Source organism: Mercurialis annua, linkage group LG5 (assembly GCF_937616625.2).
Source record: "Mercurialis annua linkage group LG5, ddMerAnnu1.2, whole genome shotgun sequence".
Classification (NCBI taxonomy): domain Eukaryota; kingdom Viridiplantae; phylum Streptophyta; class Magnoliopsida; order Malpighiales; family Euphorbiaceae; genus Mercurialis; species Mercurialis annua.
Genome location: NC_065574.1, coordinates 42,121,357 through 42,133,097, shown reverse-complemented (window position 1 = coordinate 42,133,097; position 11,741 = coordinate 42,121,357). Strand labels below are relative to the sequence as shown.

The 11,741-nt window shown below is 34.4% G+C and overlaps 1 protein-coding gene across 1 annotated transcript; it reads right to left on the bottom strand.

The window, feature by feature from the left end:
* Positions 1-537: 537 nt before the first annotated feature.
* Positions 538-9,882, bottom strand: LOC126681249 (protein ENHANCED DISEASE RESISTANCE 2-like). Its single transcript, XM_050376743.1, has 21 exons — positions 9,364-9,882; positions 9,241-9,294; positions 9,047-9,112; positions 8,834-8,937; positions 8,465-8,532; positions 8,268-8,384; positions 8,066-8,106; positions 7,864-7,964; positions 6,465-6,560; positions 5,708-5,772; positions 5,562-5,633; positions 5,314-5,469; positions 3,912-4,129; positions 3,775-3,820; positions 3,539-3,693; positions 3,334-3,435; positions 2,585-2,629; positions 2,362-2,502; positions 2,037-2,132; positions 1,855-1,956; positions 538-1,040 (listed from the first exon to the last, which is right to left on the bottom strand). Exons 1-21 carry the CDS (start codon positions 9,577-9,579, stop codon positions 933-935), a joined length of 2,169 nt encoding a protein of 722 aa, XP_050232700.1. The 5' UTR covers positions 9,580-9,882; the 3' UTR covers positions 538-932.
* Positions 9,883-11,741: the final 1,859 nt, after the last annotated feature.

Genomic DNA, 11,741 nt, shown 5'->3' with positions numbered 1-11,741 from the left:
AAATTTAAATTAAACATTTAATTAAATTAGATTAATTAGGGTTAAATGTTTAATTAGATTAAATTAATTAGAGCTAATTAGAGTTAATTAGAGTTAATTATTTTAAATTTAGAATCTCACTCTCAATTAAGGTGTCACATCAACATACGAGTGTTTGAACCGGTTTTACCAAACTTAGAGTAAAAATGATCTGGTTTTTCTAATTTGAACGTTTTTAGTATTTTATGCCAAGTTCAAGGGTAAAGTGATCCTTCGTTTGAAGAAAAATATATGGTGAGAAAATGATAAGAGAAGAGCATATTTAAAAAAAAAAAAGTTGAAAAATTAAGTACGCTTGCAAATAGAAATTCTGTAGGAGTATATTTAATTTTCACTTAAAACATGATCCATTAGGACCATCACCATTTCCTCTTTGCCATCATTCATCTGCCTCTGCCCTATTGCCGAACACTTATCCACAAAATTTATACCACCCCTTAAATTTCAATTTACCTCTAAATTTGCGAACGATAAACAATTATTTAATTTTTTTAGTAATTAATTTAAATTTCTAATCAATTAAATTTAATTGCTTTAAAATTAATACATTTCTAATTGATAAAAAAATTTACAAGTTCATGAAACTAATAAATAAAAAAAATATTTGATCTTAATTGTCTATTGCGTGCAAATTTAGTGAGGAAATTGATACTCAAGTCCTGATGCTTCCACTGTTCTTTTTCTCTCCTGTGTTCTTTGCTTTCCTGTAGAACCTCTTACCATATTCCAATACCACAAGTAACACTTGGATCCCAAAATGCAGAAACCACCACAATTTTTAAGCAAAATTCTATCTCGGAATCAGTCTACTAAATGATACTACAAGCAATGGGATCATAAGTAAACAAATGATTTTTGCGTAAAAACAATTGAGATCAAAGGTTTTTTGTTCATCACGACGGATCTATATCCAGTTTCGGAACTATGGCTGATGACAGCTCTATGTGAGAAACGCGAACTGCACCAATCAATCGCTCTGGTAATTCTTCTACAGTATTTGCCTGAAAAAAAGACGAGAACATTTACATAAAACCAAAACATTCATCACAGCCTAAGCATGTGTCAATGTACAAATCGATATTAAATTAAACTACCATGACAAGTCTCTCATTTTGAAGGTACTTCCAATAAAATAATACAAAAAACAAATAAATCAAGGTTCCAAAATTCCATTAACCACTCTACGAATTAGATGCCCAGCAGGGTTTTTAGCTTTGTTAATACTTAAATGCAATTAAATAATTAACTAATTTTAGATTGCAGCGTCTCATGAAGTTATTTTTATTTGCCAACTGATATAGAGAAAGAAAAATGGCATAGAGCAGGTAAGAAAACTGAAAGAAACGCATTATTGAACTGGGTATAGCACTTGTGAATTATCAAATGCTTATGTAGAATTGCAGGACTTATACAACCAAAAAACTTTACTTTTTATCATCAGCTAAAACTTTTTAAACTAATTCTTTTGAGCAAAAATTTAAATGATCTAACGAGCTTCCTAATGTGTTTCCCTTAAAACTCATTCTAAGTTATTATAAAACAACTTGAAAAATATCTTTCATTGTGATATCCAGGTCAAACAATTGAGGCAGTAAAAATGAAAAAACACTTTCAAATTTTAATCAAAGATCAGTGGACGTGGCTATTACTATGTAGTTAGTACAACCGACATCAGCACATAGCCCGGACCATATTAGACTAGTGTCATCAAACTGTGGAAAAATTTCTAGTAATTTCAGTAGGTTACATCCTTTGTCCAATTTCAAGAACTGTAAATATTAAAACTTGGATCTAAGTGACAAAATAATTGCTTACCTGTACAAGGAAAGACATGTCAACTACCAAAGATGTAATTACACCAATAACAAGCCCCAGAACTCCATTAGCAACAGTTGAAGAGCCAATATCAACATCAACCTACAGAATTGTAAACCATGTTAAACTGAATTAACAAGGTCAGGTAATATTAGGTCTTAAAAATATCTAGAAGGCTGTACTTCTAAGTACTTGGGACCGCGGATATAAGTACAATCAACTGCTTTTCCCAGTAAACAAGGAGTGCTTCCAACACTCTGCCGCACAATCCACGACCCCTGTATGATTACGCAAAAGGAACAAATTAGTCAATGAGGCACAATTCTTTTAAAGCCAAGTATTCAAAATTTCAGAAAGTAGTAGATCAGTGGATTCCTAGGGGAAAAAGGAAAAAACTCACACACATCTGTGAATGTTTGTGAATTCCTTCTATAGTACAAAATATGTTAGCTACAACCAAAACCCTGACATAAACACTTTCAAGCACAAACAGTCCAAAAAAGATACCTTTGGAACTGACGGAATAAGCTTAAACCTGCTATTGCGGAATTCATCATCACCGTCAACAAATCGTTGCAAGAGGGACCCCGGCACTAATTCCTTTGTTACAAAATAAAAAACCATACTGTAATGTGTTGAGGCAGGTACCTGCAAAGAGTATAAAACTTATTTTCCCGACCTCCAAATGACATCGTAATCCGTGCTTCTCAAATGAAAAAAACAAGCTTACTTGCAGATTAAAAACCACAGAGAAAAGGCCTTTCTCCGAAGCCACCTGCAGCAATAATGAATGACGCTCTTATCATTCCAAAAAATAATTAAATTAAAATAGTTGGAACTAGCTAACAGACTTGTCAGCTCTCTGAAAGCTGATGTACTGAATCACATAAAGATATTTGAAAATTTACTGAATCAGTGACACAAGTCAACTGCATATTTAACACTATCAAGTAAAGATTTATTTAGCAAGTGGCCAATATACATATAATTGAGAACTAGTGGTTTGTCCTATCAATCCTCCAGGATCCAAATAACTCAATTTTCTCCCATGAACTATTTGTATCCATGGATTACTTTGATCTAAAACTTGAGATAATGTGATATGGAAAAATATCCCTTGCAATATTCCGACATATTTATTACAGTAAGAAATTGTCTACTGTGATTCCTTAAACACAATTACATTACTGATCTAGCACAAACAAACTATGGGGGGTTTCAAAACCATGGGATTTTTGATAAAAAAAAAATATCAAAAAATAAAAATGCACATTGCACCAATGCTCTACAAAATAAGGCTGCTTAGGTTTGAATATGTGTGTCTAGAAATGATAGTAGCCTACAACTAGCATCTTTCTTTGACCCAATACAGAAAAGGAAAAAAAATAACAGCATGTAAATGATAAATTAAGAAAAGGACTTTCAGAGTACACAATCGGCCAATGGAAAGAGAAAGTGAGCAACAGAAAAGTTTCTTACTTGTGCTGCACAACCTTGACGCCTAGCTACATGGTCCATTCTTTTTGTGTCTTTGAACCAATCAACGGCAACTAGATCCATCAAATGTTTTCCAGCAGGGATCTTCATATGCATTTTCCATATAATGTAGATGAGTAAGCCTAACATGCTCAAAGGTTCAAGATGTGCATAACTAAAGGCAAAAGGAACAAGACAATCTAACAACCTTTGATTTGTCATAGCAAAAACGCTTGCTACGAACTCTGAAGTTGTTACCATCAGAAATTCGCCAGCAGTCACGGCTCTTATCACGGTCATCACGACGCAAATTTCCCGAGAAACAAGACAAGTCAATTGGTTCAACTTGCTCTTCTTCCAAGGCTGCATAGTGAAAGCTTTTGATTACATGACTGGCAATCCAATAAAACTAGAAACAAATCCAAACTGGAAAGGCATAGCCACCTGTTCTCTTCGCATCATTCTCATTTGCATTATTAGATTGATACGCCTGAAGTATAGAAATTAAATAATCTATGATCAAATGAAACCCTTGTTTGGAACAACTATAGAGATATGGAAAAGGCGCAAATATCACGAACCTCTTGTTCTTCCTCAGCTATTTGATACTCTTCATCCTCGTCTGAGTATTCATCCATGACGGTGGAGTTTCTACTAGCAGCACTTATTTGATGAACAGAAGATTCTTGCAGCTTAGAATTTTTCCTTGAAGAAACAGAAGCGGAGGCCATATTGACCATAACTGGGATTCTAGGAGGAGCACCCCTTTCATCAGTTTGGGAAAACCATTCACGCAGTCCTGCCGTAAAATGGAACAGAAAGATAAAGTAAACAAGAAACATACTACAAATGTAACTAAGCTATTAAAGACTCGAATAGGCTAAATGAACCTTGATAAAAGAACAAAGATCAAATTTCTAATAGTCAATTGTCCTATTGGCCTTGATGCTCTTCAACAGCAAAGCCTGCTCCCATTATTGTTAACATCATGAGTTGACTCGTATAGTTTAGGAGTTTATACTTCAAAATCAATCATACGAGTTACCTTATATATAAATTGAAAATTTAGTAATTCCGGATTCTAGACTCTATAAAACATTAAAATCGATCAATTTTATGAGTTTACAAATTTACAAGTTTTATTTTTGGATTCTAAAATTTGGATTATTTACTGAATTTTAAATGCCAAAATAATTTTCTTTTAGCCTATTAACAGTCCAAAAGAATATTTTAACAGTTTTATTAGAAAAAGAAAACAATATTTTTGTGTATAAATTTTAAATTTAAATTTGATATTTTTCAAATTTATCTTTCTACATAAATGAAAAATATAAATTATCAGTTTACATATGCTAATAGTTACATACATAACTTTTCTTCTTTATTTGAAAAAAGTAATTTTTTTGATAAAAGTTACTTAAGATTTAATTAGAATGTAATAAAAGAATAACAAAATATACACAAAATTATTTTGGGAGGCCAGAGAGGAAATGGTTTATGCTTCCAGATTAAGCAACGCAATTCTAAAGAAGAAACGTTCCCGTTGTAGATTTAATGATGTATAGAGTAGAAAAGTAATTAGTAAATAAAAACAAAACACTTGAAAGTACAAATTATGCAAGCCAAAATTTACATTTTAAATTGTAATTTCGCTATTATGAGTAACTAAGTAAATTTATGCTAATCTATATTAGATCAGAAAAATAATAATATTTTTGGAGGTTAATTTCTCAATTTCTAAAATCTTATCATTTTACGAATTGATTTTGGAATTCGATGACCCTCAGCCAATTCTAGCCAAAATCACAAGTTTAACAATGTTGTCTATTACCGATCTTCCTAACAGAAGAAAATATGGTTCAGCGTATGAGATCGACAAGGTAGTTTCAATAAAATTAAGCAAGTTCCAGTTACATTGATTCCACCAGAAACTCCAGAGTTGAAATTTTAGTAACATGTTTAATCTTTAGAGAAGTAACATACCAGCAACACTATTTAACATCTGAAGAAGACAATGTTGTTGAAACGATGAAACATAACCTACACCCCATCCTTTCAGATCAATCTGCATAAGATGTTGTACCTGCGTTCTAGGTCTCCCATTCCGAGGTTTTAACGGAGAAATGTTGTATCCGCCACCTTGAGAAATCAGAATGCAGCAGAAACTGTAAATACAAATGTTCATCCTATGATACTATACATAAATCAAAAGGAGCCAAAGTGAGACCTACTCTCAACATGTGCACGCACACAACCAGGTTGTGGACCACAATTCTCATGCTCTCTGGAACGAAATAACACAACTGCATAACACAAATAAATTTTTGAAGCTTCTAAAAGTGAAAAATCAATAGAAAATGTTAGCAAAACTATTTACCATAACTGCCATCATCATTTCGCCGCCAATATCTAACATAGCAAAGGTCACGGGGCCATACGAACCTGCAAATAAATGATATGGGCAATGGAAATTAAATTTCAATTTTCAAGAACAATAACAAAAACACCAATAAGCAAACAAGAGAAATTTCCAGGAGAGTTGATGATTTTTGCAAGGAACAATGAAGAAGTTGAAATTACTCATATAGGTCAACTCTATGGAATAGCTTAAAGACAATCATGTCTAGTAATATTGTGATGCAAATTTAATCATACATTCGTGTAAACACAACGGTGAACTTCAAACTTTAGTCAACAAGAAACAATTTCGTGAATGACATATCCTTTGTTTATTTCAATTCTACCATAGAATTCATTTGAAATATAAACATGACCATTTCTACAGAACATGAAGTACTCAAGTAAACCAAACACAATTTTATTCATTTCTAAATGAATTACGCAAAATTTTATGGAATTCATTTGAACCAAACACATTATTAGCTGTGAACTGTCAGTAGTTTAAAAAGTTTCTATGTTGATATATCATCAGGTTCTTGATTTAAATCTCATATTTCTTGCCATAACATTATTTTGGACCATATTTTAATACAACTTGCAATGTCACAGATCATGATATATTGTTCTCTCAACCTGCATTCCAATACACTATAGATTAAGAACTTCCAGACCCCAATGAGGTCTGTCTGATACACTATAAAATAAAAATAATGATTCATATGATAGAGTTTTACGTTGGAAACCAGTCTAGCTGAAGTCTATGATAGAGTATTGCTGTATGGCCATCTACCTCTTCAACTAAACTTCCATACTGAAAACTGCAATCCCACCTGCACAAGCAATTGAAATAAGATGAAATGGATTTAGTAAGTATAATAAAGGGAAAAGATACAGAAAAAGAAAAATAAAGAAACCATATCACAATTCTTCAAGTATTAATTGCAGAAATTAAATATTCTTAAGCATGTAATTAAATATTCCTAGTAAATGCAGTCAAGATGTGGAATTGAGAACTGCTGTGGACACATTGCTAACGCCAACTACAGCACATAGACATTACTATGCATACATAGCAAACACATTTGAACAATCTATATCCTCCTTTTATAGATACCAGAGAAACAGCCAACTTAAATTGAAAATTCCAAGGCACAGAAAAATAATTGCACCAGATCTGATTTAGTTACAAAAAAAAAGAATTTAGTGTGCTATCAGTGGACAGTGAATCGGAAAATTATATAAGACATGGGTCTAGCGGCAAAAGTTAACCAAAAGGATTGCCATCACCGCCAAATATGTCAGCTTTGGGAAAAGGCTGAGATCTTAAATAAGCAAAATATCCCTTTTCACAAGAAGCAAAGATAATTCAAAAATTGTGATAGTAGAATGCTTATAACGAACACAACTTGCGAGCAGCTAACATGCAAATAGGTATATGAATAAAGCACAAACAAAAACTACGTTCAAATACTTAACCATGTTACATAACCAAATAACTTAAGTTGTTGAGTGAGGATTAAACAATAGTTTTATTATCTTAACACACTCTGCAAGTGCATGCAAATGCCCATAAGACTTAAAATGTGAACAAACAAGCGCACAAGTGCTCAAATATTTCAATTAACCAAATGGGGCTTGTCAAGAATCGAATTCTAAGCCTTTCGATCATAGAGGCCCTAATACCATGATAAATTACCAATTCATCCAATAGTTCAAGCTGTTCGTGAGGCTTCAACACATAGTTTTATAATCTAAAACAATCCAAAATAGCAACATAATCTAAAGCTGAAGAGAGTTTCAAGGGTAAGCCACCCTGCTTCATAAAAAATGCCATATAAGGGAAAAGTTGGGATCCTCATTTCATGCCCAACTTAGAGATTTCTAAAACCGTTTGACTTCTAATTATGTGTTCAGGTTTGTTAAGCTACTTCCATAATGAGTCCAAGACCAAGAGATCTAAAATAATGAATTTATTTAGTTCCTAACCAAGCTCAATGTCAAAAATTGATGGGCATGCAGACATCAAAAATTCACATATGCATAAAAGCCACCACAAACAACAAAATTTTGTCGGATACAACAATACTTCTAGGAGAACCATGCAATCCTCAGTTGAAAAAGGAAAACACCTACTCAAACCGTGTTCCATCCATGCTCATAACAAGTTCAAATATTTCTTCACATGTAGCCTCAACAACCCCCACAGCCTTCATCGCTCTGCTACAGCTCCTTGGCTGCAGTGACAATACAATAAATGATAATGATCGATAGTAGTTAATGAACAGCAACATCAGCTCACTCAAATGAAGCAAAATATAGTATATATTTCCCTTACAAGGTAATCAACTTCGACAAGCTCTTCAAAAATGCGGAGTCCTGCCATATACAGATAAAGAACAAATAAAATCCATGTTACTGTGATTTGCATTTGCCACTCTAACACAACCAGTAGTGTAGCTTATTCTGAATATAGTTACATCACCAGATTTTATCACATAGTAAACTGCCAACTATTACATTAAATGACAAAAGATAACCATTTTGGCACTGTAGGAGACGCCAATGCTTTCTAGAAAATGCTTGATTGTTGGCATTCTGACTTGACAATTCTGAATCAACTTCTCGTGTCCAGTCTAAAACCGAATCAGGAGGACCTGCCAGACATGAAAATGATGAGACTAAGCAATAAACCAGAGAAACATAATTGGCGTTCCATGAAAAATACTTTACGAACCATTCCCAATGGTAGTTCTCCGTAACAAATTTGGATTAGAATCATCTTCATCCTCTTGGGCACTGAACCTGTGAACCATCAACGAATTAGGAAAGATCATATTGGTTTTATCTGAGATTTTGGCAGCAGTTAAGATAATCAATAAAGCTACATCCAGCAATAGCTCAAGTAATTAATGAATGAAGTATAAAATGTTTGTAATTAACCAAATGGAGATTGTCAATGATCGAACTCCAGAATTTTCACATAGGAAGCGATACCATGTCATATAACTCGAGCAGTTGGGTGAAGCGTGAACAACAGTTTTATTACCTTAACATGTATTTGTGATGCCAGCAAAGTAAAAAGAAAAGTTGAAAGGACACTCACTGACTCTCATGCTCTGACGAGGAAGCAGTCCTGCCATTATCCATTCCAGATTTGTATTCAAAAGAGATATACTTGTTACCATTTACAACTTGAGACTCCTGATGCTGCACATATACCACACAGTAAGTTCTACCAAATTCAAGAAGACATGAGATTACAAAATCGAGTGCATCGGAGACAGGCGAAAAGGGTATTATGAGATGGAAAAGAAACCTGATCAATGACAAACTCAATTTTCTCCTTCCATAACAGTGCTTCCTGGATGTTAAAAGCGGCCATCTGGAACAGAAATGACACAATGAAGCACAGAAAAAGAATAGTACAATTGTGAAGTTTCAGCAGCACAGAACATACAGCTGAAATGTAATGAACAGATGAGAATAGGAAAGTGAAGAGAAGTAACTCACTGTAATTCTATGATACTTTTCTTTCTTGTGATAAACAGAGAGAACATAGACCATCTGCAAAGTAAACGGCGACATGATTTAAATTTCAATAAACAAGAACATTAAAGAAAAGCATCCGCTTACATGGCCGTGATGAGTCTTCAAGCCGCGATCCTCGACGCGACAATTGCCGTCGATGAGCATGGTCTTGATAGGAAGCTGGTTGTCCTGAGGCTTCCTCTTGTAGTACGCGAGGAGTCTGGATTCGAGCACAAAGTAGCGCATGTGAATGAACGATCTCCCGATCTTCCTTCTCCCGTACCTCACCATCCATCCTTCGTATATCACTTTTGACGCCATCGATTTTCAGCCACAACAACTCGATCGATCTCACTCGCACTTACCAACTCACTCCATTCCTCCTCCTCATCGTCCCTACCGTCAGATCATCCTACTTCAGTCTCAATTATTTGATACAGCTCTCTGTGTATTGGCTGAAGAGGGGCGCTGTTGAGTTCAGTTGAGTTGAATTGCCGGGATCGGGAAGCGGCCTGACAGTGGATTAAAACGGCGACGTATTCAATGAGGATTTGTCCGGTGTTTTTAATTAACAGACAGAGACGGTGGGATTTGGGAGGAAAACGGATTCTGCCACACGGATTAGCACATCCCACGTGCTGCGTTCTAATTTCTTTTTTCTTTGAACAAAGGGTCAATTCACCCCTCAACTTAACACGAAAGGCAAAACAAAGTTCATTCTTCAAACAAAATGGTCAAAACAACCCACAACTAAGGCAAATTGTATCAAAAATGTTCCTTTAACAAAAAATAGAATGAAATACATAATTACACCTAATTAACCCTAATTATAACCTTAATTAAAATTTTAAACTAAAATCCTAATTAACCTAATTAACTAGCCTAATTAAACCACCAAAATCTAACTTGTCTTTTGTCGTCCTTCATTTTCATGTTGTCCCTGTAATTCTTCATCTTCTTCAACCTAAATCTAACCACGTCGTCCTTCACCTCCATGCTGTCCTTTGTTGTTCGTCTGGTTCTATTAGGTCTCCGCTGCTTCCACTTTATGTCGTTCGTTTGGTTCACCATCGTTGTTTCTACTACCGTCGTTCGTCCATTGTTTGCTATTTCATTTATTTGTTAGTTCTTTCATCTTGTTCGTAGCTTCATTGTTTCGTCGATGATGGAATGTTTGTGATCGTGGTAGAGTGTCACGACCCAAATCAATGGATCGCGACCGGCGCTAGGGAATGAAAATGATAGTTCTGAAACCCGTAGCAAGCCTAACACTACTAAAAACTTTTCGTGAATCAAATAATCAATACATTATGCATAAAGCGTTTTCGAAAAATTTATTTAAACGATACAATCATATATACAAAATAAGTTTCTGAAAACCAACATCATGAAAACATGGAAACCAGGGTCTTACAACACAACACTACGTATCCAGCATTGCCCCGATTAAACATACAATATAATTATACAACCAAGTCCAATCGTCTTGGACGATTGACATACAAACGGTTAAAAGCGCATTTTATAAACTATATAGGCATATCAGAGTATACAATACGAAACTGTTTGACACGAAACATCATACAAGGTCTGATTTCTACGGATTATTGCAGCGCTAAGAAGTAAAGCACTGTTTCTTTACATGCTTCTAAATACACACTTTTGGAACAAGGATAGAAGTCTATCGCTTCAAAAACTATTCACCTGAAATGTTTGAAATCCACGGGTCAGATATACTGAGTGAGTTCATATAGTTTGCAATTAAGCATTTATAAAATAAAAAAACAAGTGTAGTAAACAATTTATTCGTATGCACCCAAATACTGATTCTGTTTGAAACCTTAGTACCAAAAATCTATTTCAATTTTTCATTCGTATCATGTCCACCTTATAAGATATTTGTCGATCGATCCAAATGATATAGTCCTGGGATAGTACGAGCTAGTTAACTAATATTATATGATATAGTCCTGGGATAATTCAACCGAGTTAACTCATGTCATTTCTTTAAACCTAAAGTTTTAGTCCCGAGATATTTCTACCGAGTTCAACTCACTAGACATGGGTCTCAGGCTAGTTCCACCAAGTTCAACCTCCTGTCTAATATACAGAATCCCACTTTATATTTCAGAGTGATAAGAATTTATATCGTCACTGGTGATTACGCAACCCTATTCATGCCCAATAGGAAAGCATGTTCCACTGGATCTATATTACTTTCAAATCATATGCATTTCATTCAAAACATTTGCGATTAAACAATGCACATTTAAATAGTCAAAAGTAAATATATAAGCTCACAAGTAACGCTTATCCACAAAACACAACAAGCAATACAACACCACACCGATCACGCTCCTTGAGCTCTAGATCCAGCTGGTGGTTGTCTCATTGGATCTATACAGGATTCAAAACATATATCACATAATAATCCTATTCTAGAAACATCTCTAGACGCAAGACACAACATAACTGTTAACATA

Coding starts and splice junctions, on each gene's coding strand:
- LOC126681249 (XM_050376743.1), bottom strand. CDS start 9,579: ATGGCGTCAAAAGTGATATACGAAGGATGGATGGTGAGGTACGGGAGA. Junction 8,107..8,267: donor TCTCCTACAGTGCCAAAATG/GTTATCTTTTGT, acceptor TGTATATGGCAG/GACTCCGCATTTTTGAAGAG. Junction 4,130..5,313: donor GATGTTAAATAGTGTTGCTG/GTATGTTACTTC, acceptor ATTTTACGGCAG/GACTGCGTGAATGGTTTTCC.